The sequence below is a fragment of the Mus musculus genome, chromosome 7 (assembly GCF_000001635.26).
Source record: "Mus musculus strain C57BL/6J chromosome 7, GRCm38.p6 C57BL/6J".
In the NCBI taxonomy this organism is placed as follows: Eukaryota; Metazoa; Chordata; class Mammalia; order Rodentia; family Muridae; genus Mus; species Mus musculus.
In genome coordinates, this window is record NC_000073.6 from 91,537,299 (window position 1) to 91,555,371 (window position 18,073).

At 38.2% G+C, this 18,073-nt stretch overlaps 1 protein-coding gene across 17 annotated transcripts in view; it reads left to right on the plus strand.

The window, feature by feature from the left end:
* Positions 1–18,073, plus strand: part of Dlg2 (discs large MAGUK scaffold protein 2) — a 1,973,059-nt gene that overhangs the window by 1,061,111 nt on the left and 893,875 nt on the right. For 2 of the 17 annotated variants that reach the window (XM_006507786.3, XM_030242543.1), the window contains exon 1: positions 1,327–5,893. The exons of the other annotated variants lie outside the window; for them this stretch is intronic. In XM_006507786.3, the coding sequence (XP_006507849.1) occupies positions 5,816–5,893 (78 nt within the window). In that variant the 5' untranslated portion in view covers positions 1,327–5,815. Of the gene's footprint in view, positions 1–1,326; positions 5,894–18,073 lie in introns of those variants that run through there. 17 annotated transcript variants of the gene reach the window in all.

Genomic DNA, 18,073 nt, shown 5'->3' on the forward strand with positions numbered 1-18,073 from the left:
GGAGCTAAATGCCAAGATGGAGTAAACTCTCTTACAACAATAATACAGAAGGTTAAGTTGCTATAGAAGTAGTCAATTGTACATTGAATGCACTATTGAGCTCAACATGTGTTACTATCTACTATTAAATATAGATAATGTGACTTTGGCACAAACAAAAACATAATGCTATAAAAGGGCTCAGAACCTAATTATGTACACACACATGATCTAGACATATGGCTTTGGGCTGAGACATATTAGTGAGGACCATGAACAAGATTTTTAAGTACCAAATAAATAAATAAATAAATAAATAAATAAATAAATAAATAAATAAATAATGTCTGTGCATATGGAGAAAACTAGATTCTTATCTTTGCTAAATTGAAAAAAGTGAACATAACTTTCTAAAAGCACAAGTTTAAATTACATAAAAGAAAACAGAAAATTTATTTTCAAATTTGGAAGATAAAAACATTTTTAAAATACAAAAATTGTACAAACATAAAGAAAAAAACACAAATAGATTTCTGTACATTTCAATATGTACGAGGGCTCTGAATGATAAAAGATGAAGCAAATTAGGGGGTGAGTTAGAGGATGAGAGCAAATATGTTTAAAGGCTGAGATACACAGAGGTCTAATGCCCAGAATACTAAACACTTCCATAAACCAGTAAGAATGTAGATCTATTTTAGAGAGCAAAGACTGTGAGCAGAAGGAAGTTCAAAAAGCCAATCGATAGGCAACATTCCAATCCTCAGCATTAAGTCAGACTATCTCTCAAGGTCTAACCACTGTAGCTCAGTGGTTGTATGAGGCACTGTGTTGAATCCCCCACTACACATCCACACATAAATAGCACATATTATCAAGGCTACAAACAGACAACATCTTATGGACATGCCTCGTTAGATAGTCATCTAGTATATATATGACTCAGGTGGATTTCTGAGTTCAAGGCCAGCCTGGTCTACAAAGTGAGTTCCAGGACAGCCAGGGCTACACAGAGGAAAAAAAAAGTAAGATAACACTTGGTAGTGAGCCAGAATAAAAAGGGGCATACTCTGTAAGCACCAGCTATATTTTGAAGTACCTAGAAAAATTCTGTGTTCTTTGTTGATTTTTGATGTGTAGGAATGTTGATGGAGAATTGGTTTTAGATGAAGTAGAGTGCAGTTGGGTGAGGAGACGGATCCATTTTTGAGACCAATATTTCTATAAAAATATTTTGCAAAATTATGGAAAAATATGAAAGTGTCTTAAGTCTAAATTATATGTATATTAAAATTATGTATGTATATTAGTATTTCATTATCAAATATTTAAAAGAAAAGATGAATGAGAGAATAAAATATAACAGAAATAGTCTAATTATTTTGAGAGCAGAAAAGTAAATTTTAGCCCACTAATATTTAGTCAAGGGAATTACCTGCAGTAACTCAAAAGTTTTCTTTTTCACACTTGTCCAGAACTCATTGTGTCTTTGGTCCAGAAATGGTTCTGTGACGGAGTCAGTTGTTTCACATTAACACTGGGACACATGTGTGTTCATATTGACCATAGGATGAAACATGAAGTTTTAGATTGTTTTTTTTTCTTTTCAAAATTTAAAACAGTATTAAAATGTTGCTATGTTTTTATTGGTATTTTTTTCTTACTACGTTTATTATAGTAACTAAAAACCACTTATGTCTCATGGAGTCTCCAAGTCATGCATACATATCTAACATAACTTCATTCTGCATTGAGATTTATTTCTTTATATGTTGATGTTCCTAATAACACAAAGCTTCACGAGAGGCGGGATTGCATTTTTTTCACTTAGAAGACCCTAGAATTTGGCATGTTGTATGTATTCAATACATTTTGATGGCATTGAATCACTTGCCTTTGCTATCACACAAGTGAAAATGTACATTGATTGTCAAAGCTTTTTATTATTTATCTCATAACAAAAAATATGGAGATCAAAATATGGTTGCCTATGCATCGGAAACTCACATTGAAATTTGGACATTTATGTTGAAGGTAAATATGTTCATTGTCTTTTACTTCCAAATTATGTCATGTATACTTTATAATTGCTGTTTATTAATTGTCTAAAGTCACATGCTAGTCATAAGCAATCATATATTTTTAATTAAATGTACATAAATCTGAAAAATACTTATAGGATAAAATGCATCTTAATGTGCATTTTCTTAGATTTAGCAGTGAACCTAGATAGATATTTGTTTCTATGGATTAGTTTCTTACTCTGCTTCTAATGTAATTATTTAATGTCTAGGTAACATTTTTTAAAATGTAACTAATATGCCAGACAGAAAACTGTAGTCGAGTAATACCTACTGGCTTGACTCAAGCATTTCATTGACCTTGGATGTTCAAAGGAATCACACAGGTGTGTGGGTGTGCACATGCATTGTGGTATGAACCCAAAGCTGCTTAAAAGAATTTAAATGTTACATCTCAAACTCAGCTACACCGCTGCACTGCCAGGTTTCTGCTATTTGTAGGAATTATGGATGAAGTTTTGAAGGGAAGGGTCTATGCAGATTGTGATTCTATGCAGATGAAAAGTGTCTAAATGATCGATCTGTCTTCCTAGACAAGAGTGCTATCACTTCTTTATCTCAATCAGAAGAATAATGATGCTTAGAGACACTTAGGATGAAGTGTAGGCCACAGCCTTCCTGTTTGTATGAGATGCATTTGCTCCTGGAGGGCCCAGAAGAGATGACTGTATGACTGTGGCAGTGAATGTATTCAATTGACATTATACTCATGTTGAAACTGAAGCCTTACAATATCCTACTGATACTTCCAGTCTCTCCCAGTTCCTAATTTTTTCCTAGTTTACCATAGACACATGTGACAAATAAGTTTTTATTGTCTACATTTTGATGAGTATTTGTAAAATACTAGCATGCACCCTGACAGCTACTGTTTTACTCTACATTTGCATTTTGTATCTCCAACTGTGAATTTAGTGAACACTAATTACTGTTAGTTTTTCAGCTGAATCTTTGTTGGTAGGTTATTTATTTATTTATTTATTTATTTATTTTTGAAGAATTCCATGCTGGCTCCAATCAAATGTGTGGAGAAAATTATCAGACGCAAAATAAGTAAAATAAATAAAAGCAAAGTAAGTAAATAAAATAGTTAAATATTAAAGGTCTTGTCTGTTCTTGTTTCCATGATTTTAAAAAAAATCAAATTTATAGGAAAAAATGCAAACATGGTTGTAAAACCTATTAGTCCCCACAGAACACATGACAATCCTTTGCTTTGCCTCATGGCACCTGTCAATGGCTTGGAATTTAGTAGCTCTTCTAGCTCTCCATTGCGTGATCCTGTCTTAAAATATTACAGAAGAGACTTTTTACTTATTAATTTCAGGTGGATATTCTCCTTTTGGCCTTTAATATCCTGTGCTTTATCTTCTTACTAACTACTCTTTTAACACATGGCTTGGACAAACCTGTGCGCAGAAATCATGAAATGCCTTTTGCATCACAAAAGCTGGGTAAGCTTTGGTCCTGTGGAGAAGCCCTTTGAAACCTAAGGAGGCACCATCGTGCATTTATTTCTTGATGTTCTGCAGTGTTTCTTCTCCAAGGAGTACAGGGTATAGTGTGGAGAACATTACATGGGGGTGCCTAAGAGTGTCCAAAGGAAATAAAAGAAAAAAACTGTAGGAAGTGAGAGCGCAGAGCAAAAGAAATAGCTATTGGCAAAACCAAACCCTGGGTGGCAGTTAGGCTTGCCAAAGAAACTTGAAGGAGCCAGGCTACCCTGTAGGGCCCATAGTTGGCTTTTTTGAATACTGAATCATTTTACCACAGCAAGAGAGAGTTCCATTAAACTCTCATATAAAGACCCACAATTAGACCCATAGCACAGAACATAGCCTTAAAAACCATCTACCCAGATAGGATCCAGAGAGAACAAGAGTTAGAAACAAAATCAAAGGCCAGAAACGGGATCATGTGTTTATTTCTTCACTAACTGTACTGAGAATATTGTAGGCACACTGTCCCTTGGGTTGCTAATGACAACCCATACTGGCTTGTTCCACCTCCAATTGCCTCCAAGGTGTCCAACACTTAACAATTATACTTTCTCAGTTGACAGCAGATGGAACGCTTTTGATAGACGAGCTCAGCCACCTCACACAGACCTACTGCTGACAGTGGTTTTACTTAGGGTTTTACTGCTGTGAACAGATACCATGACCAGGGCAACTCTTACAAGGACAACATTTAATTGGGGTTGGCTTACATGTTCAGAGGTTCAGTCCATTATCATCAAGGCAGAAACATGGCAACATCGAGGCAGGCATGGCACAGGAGGAGCTGAGAGTTCTACATTTTCATCTGAAGACTGCTATCAGAATACTGGCTTCCAGGCAGCAAGGATGAGGGTCTTAAAGCCCACACCTACAGTGACACACCTACTCCAACAGGACCACACCTACTCCAACAAGGCCACACCTCCAAATAGTGCCACTCTCTGGGCCAAGCGTATACCAACCATCACAGCTGGTTTGCTGAGCAAAGGGAATTAATTCTCTTTGGGTAGTCTGTAGCCGTGCTTACCATATTTGATTCATTTGTGTTCATAGTGTCCTTCTGCCAGGTCAGCTTGGAAGGACTTGCTAGATGGAAAGAAGTTTATGTGCCTATGTGTTATCCTTTAGTACAGCTGGCAAAGGGCTTAAGCATTATCTTTCACTGGAGGAAACATTTGTCTCTTAATATTGACTTTACCCTAAAAGTGCCTGGCATGAGAGGTTAAACTCTAATAAGATCATTGACGCTGGAAAACCCTTCTGTGAGAATCAAATAAGAAATTTCTTCAAGCAAATATGGTTGAAGAGCTGTTCTTTACCTTTCCCCAGGTGGTAATCACAATGGCAAGTGTCCCTTTAAAAGAGAATGTCACTGCAAGGAGCAGCTGGGTCTAGTTTCAAGGTAGCTTTAAGTTACTTTCTATACTCCAGTTCTCATACTGAAAACGTAAAACCAAGGACTTGGAAACTCAAGACCTTCACTGAGGCATTTGACATGACACTTCATCCTCTTAACTGTGTCTTTTGTCCGGGTTCAGGTTCCTAAGAAGTAAACTCCCTCTACTGCAAGCTGTGGACAGAGATGTAACTTTCCTTGGATCAAGTGCATTTAAAATGGGGGAAAAATAAGGCTTTTTACCCAGCCATCTCAGGTAGTCATCTTGGACGACCTGGTAGGGATTTGGGCTCCAGGGACACCTGTTTGTTCTTCTATGGTCAGAGCCACGATGCTCTGTTTCTCCCTAGTGCCCAGCCACGCTGGCATTGTTTATTATACCCCTGAGACTGTGTGTGAATGTCTCTAAGTGGCCACTGCCGCCAGCGCGTGTAACTGTCAAGACAGAAGGAAGCCAAACGGCCAAGCGAGGCGTGCAATTGGAGTGAGAGCCAGAGGTGTACTGCCTCTGTGGAGTCAACTGCGGCTTCTCTTCCTTCTCACACACATGGAGTTTGGAGCCGAAGAACCGCAGCCCGACACTTAGCCAACTGGATGTGTGTGAGCCGGCTCTGAAGGTTGCACCGCCTTTCCCGAACCTCCTGCTGGCAGGATGTAAATATACCTGCAGACCGGCCAAACAGGACTGCCTTTCCCCCCAACCCCTCCCTCCTCCCACCCTCTCCCGGCTAACCAGCATGAGAGGATCAGAGAAAGCAACAGCCCGCAAGTGACAGCTCCAGCCGGAATCTGCTCGGCTCAGCCTCCGTGGGAAGTTGATTGTGCAGAGGCTTTCATTGTGAACCTCCGCTGGCATCGCTATGTTTGCCTCGATCTGGTATGCCAAGAAGCTGGGTCGCAGGTTCGTGCACAATGCCAGGAAGGCGAAATCAGAGAAGGTATGGAATGAGTGGGGAGGAAGATCGCTTTATGGATGTGCCAAGTGCCTGCTCTGGGCTCTTGGTCTGAATATAGACGCAGCCTTTATTCGCCGGTTGTAAGAACCTGCCTCTCAATAGAAATATGGTCCATGCCACTTAGGAAGGGGCAACTCTTAGAGGCTAGTTCTGGAGGGAGAAAAGCATTCCGGTTGATGGGGATCTTGGCTATTCGAGCTGTTAGCTGATATCAGTGGTTGATAGAGAGGGTCTCCACAGAGACAAGTATTCCCTGGCATTGCATAGGGTGGAAGCAGGGGAGCAGCTGCAGTCTGTGCTTATTGGGGGAGCTCACTAGTAAACTTGTTGCTGGACTGCATTATTTTTATTACTGTGATCTTTGGGTCTATGGGAGCATTATAAATACCTGTGTCTTTCTCTAGCACACGTGTCTCTGCGTCCTGAGAGACTTAATGGTGACACTTACCACACCTCACAGGAGTGCTTGATATTGTTTCCAGTGAACAACAAACAGAATCTTCATTACAAAAGTGTTTACAATGGGCAGGAATTCTATATTCAATGGGCTACTGGTCTCTGTTTAGAGAATGGCTTTTTGTCCCTTGTATTCCATACGATGAGTTTCCAGAGAATTTCTGCACAGACTGACCTCCTTAGTTTTGTTTCTCTAAGAAATTAAGATAGTCTGTAAGTCCCAAGGTACACTAAAAACCTGAACATAACAGAAGATATTAATTTACATCTTTGATTTTTTTTCCAATGTTTTTTGAGGCACTGGCCCAAACCTGTCATGTTTTGGAAATTGGGAAAGCAAAAAGGATTTGGTAGGTGCTGGGGAAACTTCCTTTAACCCTAACAGAATCTTGTTGAATCCCACATTGTCTATATTTCTCTGAGGATGTTATTTTTAGCCCAGATTCTTTCAACCTTTCACACATTCCTGAGGCTGACCCAGGATAGCTCCCAGGGTCCTTGGTACTGTTATTCTTCCCAACTACAAGGATGATATTGCTACTGCGCTCGATCTGTTCTGTCAGAGTAGGGATGTTGATAAAATACAAGAATGCCGTGATAAACCAAGATAGAATTGCATTGTGATAAGAAAATATATTGTGGTTATTTTCACTTAAGGGCTGTTGCCTTTAGCAGTACCTAGATCCAAAAACTACCACATGATAGCCAGCTTGTTCTTCATTGACCCTTTTGATGAAGGAGTGGGTGGGAAGGTTTAGGGTAACATAGGTTCCTTCTGCATTTTATATGTCACAAACTGCAAACTTACTGTGTTCCACTACATTGATTTTGGAGTCTTGCTTCAAGTTATTTTTAAGGAAAGCTACTTTGAGGAAGTAAAAAGACCTTCTATTAGAGCACATTTTTTTTTAAGGAAAAAGGTGTTTCTTTCCATAAAAATTGTAGGCTATATGGATGACAGGACTCTGAAAGACACTGGGGGACAATGCCTTCTGGCAAATTAGTATGAAAAGAAAAGTTGACTCTTCTAGTGCTATTTAATTCAGATTCAGACCTGTGTATGGCAGCTGTGTGTGAAGGACTTGAAAGGCTGTTAATCTAACCAAGTGACTTGGGCTCAGCCTCTGCGTTTTCAGCATGTGCAGGAAGTAGCAACAGGACTCAGGATATCCTCTTCACTTCTGGGCTCGATAGTGCCTAGAATAGGCAAGAACTCCAGCCTGAAGGATCTTCATTTTATTTATTTATTTATTTATTTATTTATTTATTTATTTATTTATTGTCTTACTCGGAGTGTAAGATGCACTCACATCAGGAACTCACATAAACTAAAGTCCACTAGGCTGTCAGAGTCATAAGGACCTAAATGAAACAAAACAGATTCGTTCTAATACCCTGAGCTTGCCAAAAAATGGCTGGGAGGAGCTAATTTTGAATACTAGGCGCTGACATCTCTTAGAGTTTGTGCTTGAGGAGTTCCTAGAATAAACCAAAAGGTTGGCTACCTAGAAAAATGTAGCCACTCAGACAAAACCTGGTGAGTGGCAGTGGTTTATATGGTATAATCAGATCAAATTACTTATTTAAACAAGTAAGTATGAATTAGCATTTTCAGCTAAGAATTCAGTAACATACTTTAAGATGGAGGTTGATAAATAATAGCACAAACTGCAGCATTTGAGGGATAAGTCTATATTATGGAAGTAGTCATCAATTTACTATTCTTTATAAAGGTTGTCTCCTTCCCCATCTAACAAGCCAATCTACATTGACTACAGTCCTTCCATCCTACTTTGTCACCCAGGTTTGATCTGGACATTGTGTTTCTCAAGGCTCAGTTAATTGAGAGTTAATTAGGAATATAAAAGTCTAAATGCTATCCTAAACACATAGTTTACTATCATTTCTGGTTGTTTAGTCTATCATTTGGTCTCAGTTAAATACTAGTGCAGTTCACCAGCATCATGTAATGTCTGTCACAATGATTACCATGATAGTAATATTATCAATAACTGCTCTCTGTGTTCTTGCCATCATCACACTGCTCTCTGTGAAATTCAATTTGATCTTCATACCCTATATGACATGTTCTTTCTAAAATTTCCTTGAGAATACCTTGGCTAGCTCAAGGTCACAGGAACAGTAGTAACTATCAATGCTGGAATTTGAACTCAAAGCATTGTAATCTATATCTTTGGTTCTCTTACACTGCACACAGCTTTCACCATTTTCCAGAATCTCCTAATGTACTCTTGTCTATATAAGATAAGCATTGCTTCTCATCTTGTCCTATTTTGTATTAGAACTCCCAAAGTCATGAAGTTTCCAAAAATCAAAGTTTGTGATTTTCATAAGTCAACTGCCATGCTTCAGATAAAACAATAACTAACTGTGTCTAAAATTACCTGTTCCATGAGCTGAGCAGTGGTGGCACATGCCTTTAATCCCAGCATTTGGGAGACAGAGGCAGGCAGATTTCTGAGTTCGAGGCCAGCCTGGTCTTCAGAGTGAGTTCTAGGACAGTCAGAGCTATACAAAGAAACCCTGTCTCAAAAACAAAAAACAAAACAAACAAAAAAAATAAATAAAACAAACAAACTAAAAAAACAAAAATTCAAAAAAAAAAAAAACAACCAACCAAAAACAAAAAAGAAAATTACCTGTTCCATTAATGATGTTTCTCCATGACGCCTCTAGTTGGATAAATGCAGCAAGGTATTTATTGGCCCCTATTATTCTCAAAAAATAGCTTGTAATTATCATGCCTTCATAACCTCAATATTGACGTTTGTACTTATTGATCTTTCTTATCGGCTATAAAGATGTCTTTCATCAAAGAGGACCTAAATTTTAGCCAATTATAACTGTGGTTTTCTTTAAGAATGAGTCAAAGATGTTAGGTGATTCACATTGCTATTTTCTTCTGAAAATGAAAAGCCATGGGTTCTTTGTTATTCTTTCACTGAAAGGATTGTTGCTCAGACCAGCAAATTCTATGAACAAAATTATCCTAAAAGTGGTAATGTGCAACTAGGATTGCTTGGTCACCACATGGCATCTCCATTTAAACAATTATTCCTTCTTTTCTGAGATCCTTTGTAGTTAGTTGAGAAGTTGGTGTCTCTCTTTTCTGCCTGTTGTTACATTTTGACTTAAATCTCTTCAAGTAGACCATTTCCAGATTGGTTTACTTTAAAAGGCTAGGTGATACATACGAGATATATTGAAAACACAGTTTCAAGTCACACAAAAATGCCAAAGAGAATTGAAGCACTGAAAGTTGTATACCTTCTTTCAACTCTTTGTTTTGATTTTCATTGTTATGCTTTTTACTATTTTAAGGGGAAACATTGAAAAGTGCCTGCATATGCACATAGGGGAGACTAGTGTCCACATCCTTCATGTAATAAAAGTAGCCATGGATAAACTAGGCAGTGTGAGATAACCAACAACTGATGTAAGTTTCCTAACATTAGGGCATATTTACCCTTGGAAACTTTCCCAAGCATTAACACCCTAGAAACCTCTTTCTTTCTAAATGTAAAGCATTAATTCAGAATAAACTGAAGGGAAGGACAACAAAGTGATGAGCTTGTCAGCAGTGCCCAAAGAGAAAGAATCATGACCTTGGTGGTTCTAGCAAAATATAAAAAGGATGGGCACTTTTAAAAAGGACACTAGCTAGTCTTGCTCTTTGGCATCCAGCCTGAAGGCAGACATATGGCTTATGTAACTTCAGTGTTCTTATCTATCAAATGGAACTTTCTCCACCCCCCATCCCCCACTTTTTAAATATGGTGAATGTAGATGTTTTCAGAAGGAAGGAAAATCCTTTACTGTGATAGCCTAGATCTGCCATAATTTGACCTCTTTACTATCATACCTTGTTCTCCACCTATGATCACATAAACTGAGAATCCTAAGCTCTAAGCAAATTCTCACTTGCCCTATTCCTTTTGTTATCTTCAGAGATTTGGCCTGACCTGTTCAGCTAACTATTTGACCACATCCCAACCCTAACAATCACTAGTTCTGCATCTTGATGGGACATCATTATTACTAAGAAACACTATGGCCTCAAAGGCCCAGACTAAATCTCTTACCAGTCCTTACAACATTGTTGGTAATCATCTTCATATTACTGTAATTATCATTAGATTACTTGAAATACAGGACTTTTCAGCTTTTGTACCAGATGTGTAGAGCCTGATGGAAAGAGGCTAAACATATGACTATCTTTCACATGGTACTACTTAGACTTTACATTGTCACCCCTTGTAAGATGCATCATTATTTATTGCCCAGAGACAAAAGAACAGTGAATGGATCTGGGATGTCATAGTACTTCTCAGATGTATCTTCATTACAGAACTGTTAAACTGAAAAAGGGCTTACCTGTAGAATGAATGTAGTGTGGCACAATGCTGAAGGGATTGATGCATTTTTATTTAAAGATGGAACAAGTTAATATAAATAAACTGCTGAAAGGTAGCACTTTCCATCCAATTACTTGCATCTCCTTGTCAGTAATAATGATAGTTTGCATAGAGACGTATAATAGTTAATACCTAAATGTATCATAGAGATTTTCTGGTAGAGATAGAACTCATTTAGCATTGAGGATTCTCTTCTGTATTTAGGAAGGTAAATAAAGAAGTAAAATGCAGATGAATGCTATGTAAGTGATATATTAAAAGCCAAAATCGTAACAAATCCATGTAGATTACAGAAGAGAAAGAGGAAAACACATTCCAGTCCCTCTCCCTCTCCCTCTCCCTCTCCCTCTCCCTCTCCCTCTCCCTCTCCCTCTCCCTCTCCCTCTCCCTCTCCCTCTCCCTCTCCCTCTCCCTCTCCCTCTCCCTCTGTAAAACAATGGAACAATAGCTAGCACTTACTGACTTCATTCTACAGTATGTAATTACGTAAACAATCCTCTGTAGAGCCATATTCTCTAAATTAAATACTTACTGCATGTTCTATATGAATATGTATATGTAATGTGTGTATACAACTACTTAGATGGCAAGTATATTACCCTATGAAAAAATCAATTTTGACAAGTGGCTTTACATGCATTACCTGAATTTTGCTTGGACTTTAGAAAGTATGGCCTGATGTGGATGAGCTGTCAGTCCTCAGTACATGATAGATTCTTTCTTGCCTATTCTTGTCTCATGCTAGAGTAGTCTGACCCAGAGAGAGAAATAAACAGTTGTCCTCTCCCAAGTCTGTTTCTTTGAGACTTCTGAGTCCCCAATCTACAGTCATGAGCAATAGTATGACTCAGCACCAGTGTCAGCCAAACTGTGGTGACCAGGAGGACAGATGTTTGCCCATGCTGAGTGCAGCCCTGCAGTTTGTTCTTATCACCTTGCAGAGGGACTGAGCAGTGAAAGGAGCAGCCTTAGTACCTGTTCTATGGTCCCCAACGGCTACTCATTCATAAGGCATAGCTGTTGTCAGACTGGGAAAGCAAGACAGGAGGAAAGAAAGAGAACAATCTAGCTGGAGGTCAGTAGAACAGGTCATACAACCCCTGTGAACCTCATGTCAGTTGTGTAATGCCTTTTGAGCAGTACTTGAGCACTAGGATGTATACTTTACATCCTTTATTTCATCTTGTCCTCCCTTTCACTTGCTGTGTTGCTTTTATATATAGCCAAAGAAACTGCAATGTTGGGTACTAAAAGGCTAGACCAGATCATAATCTGGTAAAGGGAGTTTTCAAAGGCAGGCATTACTGACTATAGAGCTTGTACATTTTATGCTCTGTTCTATGTTTTCTAGGGATAGTCAGGCCTCTGAGTAATATTGAAATGACAGCTGATTTCTCACTACAGTGTGTCTAGAGACCAGATAGGCAGATGGACTCACTTGAGTCTAGTTTACAGAAGTTTGCAAAAATAAATTTTATCTTTCCCCCTTCTGTTTCAGAGGCTTTCCTCTGCCTTGTATGAATAGATTAAGGGAGGAAGATGAGAAGACGCTCCTCAATCTACTAAAGTAAAATCACCCACCCAGAATCCTCTGTAAATATCCATGACATTCCACTTCCTATTCACAAATATACCTCATGTATGAGTTTATTAGAGAAGTTTCTCTCACTTGAGCAATGCCCCGTGGCACTCACTAATTTTGTTTGAGCTCCATGGTTTCATTTTCTGAAGGTAATCACTAAGTCTTGAGTAACCTTGTCAAAACATTGTAAGTTTTGTCCTTTTCATTCAAGACATCTAACATAGGGAGTTCCTGAGTGAATTATGCATGAACCAGGGATTAGTATGCCTGGATGTTTACTGGTTGTATCTTCTACTGCTGCCTATGCCTTCTTAGCTAATCTGTCTTGGCTTGAATTCTTCATTTGCAGCCAGATTTCTTCAGAGCTAAACATTTTTAGATTTGTATTTAGTATAAAACTACAAAATACTGGAAGAAAGACTTTGTCCTCATTTGTGCTTATCCAACTATAAGTCTTATATGCTTAATAAGTCCTGTGTCAGGATAAGCATGTCAAATGAATGCATATAAAAAAAAAAAAAAAAGAAGCCTGGGACTGCCTTGCCTGTTCTTTAAAAGACCATAATGAGACTGCACCCATCTTCAAAGAAGGAACAAGATGAGGGGCCCTGAAGGTCATTTCCCTATTGCTTGCTACCTATTTCCTTTGAAGATAGAGAATATGAAGAAGGTGGCAGCCTTCTGTTTGAAAGATTAGTTTTCTGTCTCTTACTCTTCATGCCACTGACTCCAGAATTGGAAGGACGATAGCTACCAGAAGATCAGAATCCTTTTCAACTAACAATGATATGTCAAACTCAACAATTTCCAACAGTTTTGCTCCACATGTCTCAAGACACAGGCTTGTATGTAGACATGAAACATTTTTTTTCTACTTTCTAAACCTGTAAGTTTTAGTTATTGAGAGAATTCTCCTTCCACTAGCTATAGACCAAATTATGTCCTCTTCAAAGTCCTAGTCCATAGTGTGACTTAATTTAAAGATAGATCTTTTAGGAAATAATTCTTTTAAATTACATTAAAATGATAGAGTCCCCATCAGTAGGATTAGTTGCCATATAAGAGGAGGAATGGGAAATTGTATTGCTTCTCCTGACCCCTAGTACTGACCCTCATTTTCTCTCAGTGGCTCGGGATACACACAAAAAAGGCTACAATGAAGGAATGAATGGTCACAAGAACCCAAAGATTATTGAAACTCTGACTTTGGACTTCCTGATCTTCAATACAGTGCAAACTTACTTTCTGCTCTTTGAGCTGCTGAATCTCTGATACTTTGTTTTAGCAGAAGAAGAAAGCTGAATTACAACCTCCTACCGTAATGGCCATATAGGATACTTTGAAATAAGGAGTAGTTTTCTGGTGCCAAACATGGGTCTCATCATCAAGGATGAATAGGTAGGTTAGCTGAGTGTTGCTATGAATACAAAGTAAATAAGCTATGGAACCCACACAACCTCAACAGATCAATCTCATCTGATCTTTTGAAGAAACAAGAAAGGCTGTTAAAAATAGATAGTAATCAAAAAAGAAAATAGATAGCTGCTGGTTTTGGAGGGTCAGTTTATTTGACTGTATATTCTTTTGTCAAACTCATAGGACAAGAGAATGAATGCTAACTATTCATCCAGCAAACTCTATATAAACTTTTAAAAAGCACTCATTAAATCTTGCCTTTCCTTTCCATCTCTACTTGTTACTATTCAACCATGTTAGTAGGCTTCCCATCTGTCTTTGTTTCTTTTTCTGTTGCTGTGATAAAATACCATGATTAGAAGAACTCAGTGGAAATAAAGTTTCTTTCTCCTCACTTTTGAAGGGTGTAGTCTGTCATAGTGGAGAACTCAGAGTGGCAGGTTGACGAAGCTAGTCACATCACAGCCACCATCAGGAATGAAGGTGAAGCAGGAGCTCCCCTGCTTGGCTCCTTTTGCCTACTTATATAATGCCAGATCCCAGCCAGGAATGGTGGGGCCAAAGTGAGTGGGCATTCAGGCATGCCCAGTGTCCTGTTTCCCACATGATTCCAGAATCTGCAAAGTTGACAACTAACATTAACCACCACATAATCCATTTAAGAGCATGCTTGAGAAAATCAACTGAAAGGAAGAAAAAAATTCTCTGGGCTTCATGTTTCAAAGGATTCAGCTGATGGTCACTAGCATCTATTGTTTAGAAGGCTTATCACCATAAGACAGAACATCATGAGAGAAGACATCATAAAAGAAAGCTGCTTACTGCACTGTGGCCAATAATAGGGAAGAGACCAAAACAGAGAGCATAGCAAGAAAACACACTCTCCACAGATAGACCTCTCCTAATTTCCTTCCTCCACTAGCCCCCCAACTCTTACTATTTCAATACTTACTGAATAGTACATTCATCTCTGAACCCATCAGTAGAGTAGCTTATTGATGAGAGTTAGCTTTCAGGATACAGTCACTTCCTAAAGCCCCACAAGTAGTGAATACTTCTACACCAGGGACCAAGCCTTCAATATATGATGAGCCTTTGGGGGACACTTCTCACTAAAGACATAGCAAAGTCCCTCTGAAGCATGAACATAATGATATCCTTATAACTGAGCATGGGAGAAAATTCCTACTATGAGAAGGGATTTAGATTTGTCACAAGGGTTTGCCAAAAGCATGGAGAGAATGACAGCTGATAGAAACAGGAGATCTTATAATAGAGTTCATTCCCTTTTCAGCACTGTAAAGCTGCGTCAGTTGATAGGAGAGAAATTGATGATTCCTTAGCATGGGACTACGGAAAATAAATTTTCTATGGGAGGGAGAATGTGCCTGTCATGGGATTTAGGAGTTGAGGGAGTGATGCCTGAGAAGTATAAAAACAGGAAATGTAGGAGTTTTTCTTATGCCTTCATGTTTGAAAAATATTGTACGTTAAGATTTATTTTCCTTTGATTTCTAAGTTTATTGTGAAGGTCATTTCTTACCTTTCTTCACCCCTGTCCTTCACACATTGTTTTTAATTTTTTTTTCATCACTTAGGAGCAATATGGCAGCTAAAGACTTTAGACCCATATGCAAAATTTACCTTATTGTTGCAGAACCTTGGTTACATTGATTTTTGGTTCTTTCCTGTGTTACAAACAGTAGCAACCTTCTCTGTATTGGCTTTCTATCGAGTCCAGTAAAAAACTTTAACATTTCCCTCTCTTGTCCCCACTTCCCTTTTCCTACCCTCTCCCCTTCTTTCCATTTCAATACACAACCTAGTTTCCTAAAGGAAACAAGGCAGCTTTTGGTAACTTATTCATTAACGATGCCTCTTTCTCTACTACTCCCTTGGGTTTCAGAATGGTCTTGCTTCACCATCCTTGTTTTATAGAATGAAGAAGTATGTAATTATATCTCTGCTACTAGAAGGAGGAAAACAAGAACATGGCAGGGAGGAGGTTGGTGGTGGTGATGGTGGTGATTTTTAAGTGAATTTGTTACTATACTGTGGAGAGCATTTGAGTCTTTAATTTATTACAAAAAATGTTTTGCATCATTATAAACATCCCACCTCCAAGCTCTGTCCTTTGTCCCCTCCCAGTCTCTCAGTATCTGTAAAATCATTTTTGAAAGAGTAATTATATTTTATGAATGTTGAATGAAAGCCTATCCCTTCTCGTTTTAAGGGAAGTGAAGCATTCTGAATGACACTGGTCTCAGGCATAGATGGACCACATCACTTTACAGCTTTATTTTCTACTCATAAAACCAGAGGAGTTTCATGGGCTCTAGAACTAGGAAGGGCCTTTGTTTTATAGGTGATAACTGCAACATTAATGAATACTTCCAGAGTGCTTATTGCGGGCTTCCACTACTGCTATGGTTATCAACCTGTGGATCTCAACCCCACTAGGGGTCTAATAACCCTTTCATGGGGGTTGCCTAAAACCATCTACATATCAGATATTTACATTATAATTCATAACAGTAGAAAATTATACTTATAAATAGCAGTGAGAATAATTGTATGATTGAGGGTCACCACAACTTTAGGAACTGTATTGGGGGGGTCACAACATTCGGAAGATTGGGGACCACAACACTATTGTATGACTTCACATATTCTGATTCTGCTAGTTTTCACAATCACCCTATTTGCTAAGTAACATCATGTCTACATTTTCACCTTGAGGCTAAGAAAGTTCAATTTGTGACCAAAGACACACAGCTAGCATGTTCTACATGGGTTTTGGAAACAGATGATCTAGATCCGAGTTTACATTCTCAACCATGACTACATGTTACCTCTCTGATTGAAGCCATGTTAGGGTAGTTAAGCTTGGATATTCCCAATTGCAAGTGATCTACCTGAAATTTTTTATGCTCAGATCACCAAGACTGGCAAGCACTACCCTATAGTCACGGATAAGGAGCAATTGTCAGGATCGTTGTCTTTTGTTTTTTGTTTTTATGTTTTTTTCATAGCACCACTGCTTGTATACAAGATTTTAAATAGTGATATTGACAATTTAGGCTGATATTCTCAGTAAATAATCGACCCAACTTCCCCATGACTTCAGAGCCTGGTTGTAATAATAATAAAAAAAAAAGTCATATAACAGGGTATCGTTTGGAGAAAAATTCCACATCAGTGGTTGCATTAATTGCTACTTTGGATGTTCCTGCTGTGAACTGAATGGACCCACAGTGGATCTATTTCTTAGAAATAACCATCTTTATTACCTCTGCTCTGGGATGCATACTTTTGAGATTTTTTTTTGAGACAAATACCTTCTCTAATTTATTTCTTTTTTCCATTTTTATCCTATCACTAATCCATTTTGTTGTTATAACTGGTTTAATGTTTTCATATTCAATCTATAAAGAATAAAAGATGCTATGGTTTTGTTTTTTTTTTTTTTTTTCTTTTTTGCCTTCTACTCTCCCGGTGTGTAACATTTGTTAACTCCGCAAGTGCAATGCTTTAAACGTCACGTTTAATTCAAATGCTATCTCTTATTTTATAAAATGTGGGGTTTTTTTTTTCATTCCATTCTCTGGAATTCCAAAACCCTATGTGATACATTAAAGAGAATTTCTTTTGTTTTGGAACTTTTCCCTGAGAAAGCTGCAAGAAGTGCAGACTAAAGCACACCCGACCAGCGAGGTGATGCATGGTCACAGTTGTGAACTACATTGTGCCTTTAGAAACCAAATTTAAAGTCAATTCCTGTTAATTTCTACTTCGGTATCCCAGTTTCTTATAACTTACCTTCGTAAGTGCCTGAGCAATTTCAAAGTCGTGTAATATTTTTTATTCACTGATTCAAAAAGGCTGACTACAGGAAACTAAAATTAAAGTACATGTGTTATCCATGGCCTTTTAAGTCAATTAATACTCAACAAATGCTCATTTCCCCTCGATGGTGAATGTAGACTTATTTGCACATTTCTATTAATAATACTGAGCTGGGACTTCTAAAGGGTGCAGAAGTGATCGAGGAATGCTGTACCCTAGACCATTAAGAATCAAGCAGAGAAAAATACATGATTGAAACAAACCTCTGACAAGCTCTGTGCTGTTTTATCAGACTAAGTGATCTGGCACTTTCCTTCCCATTTCTTATGCCTGGCCCAGATATATTGCAATCTTGGAATAGAGGATCATGCATGGTTACAAGTCACCGGGTACAAGGCTGACTATACTGCACTGTTATCCAATAGT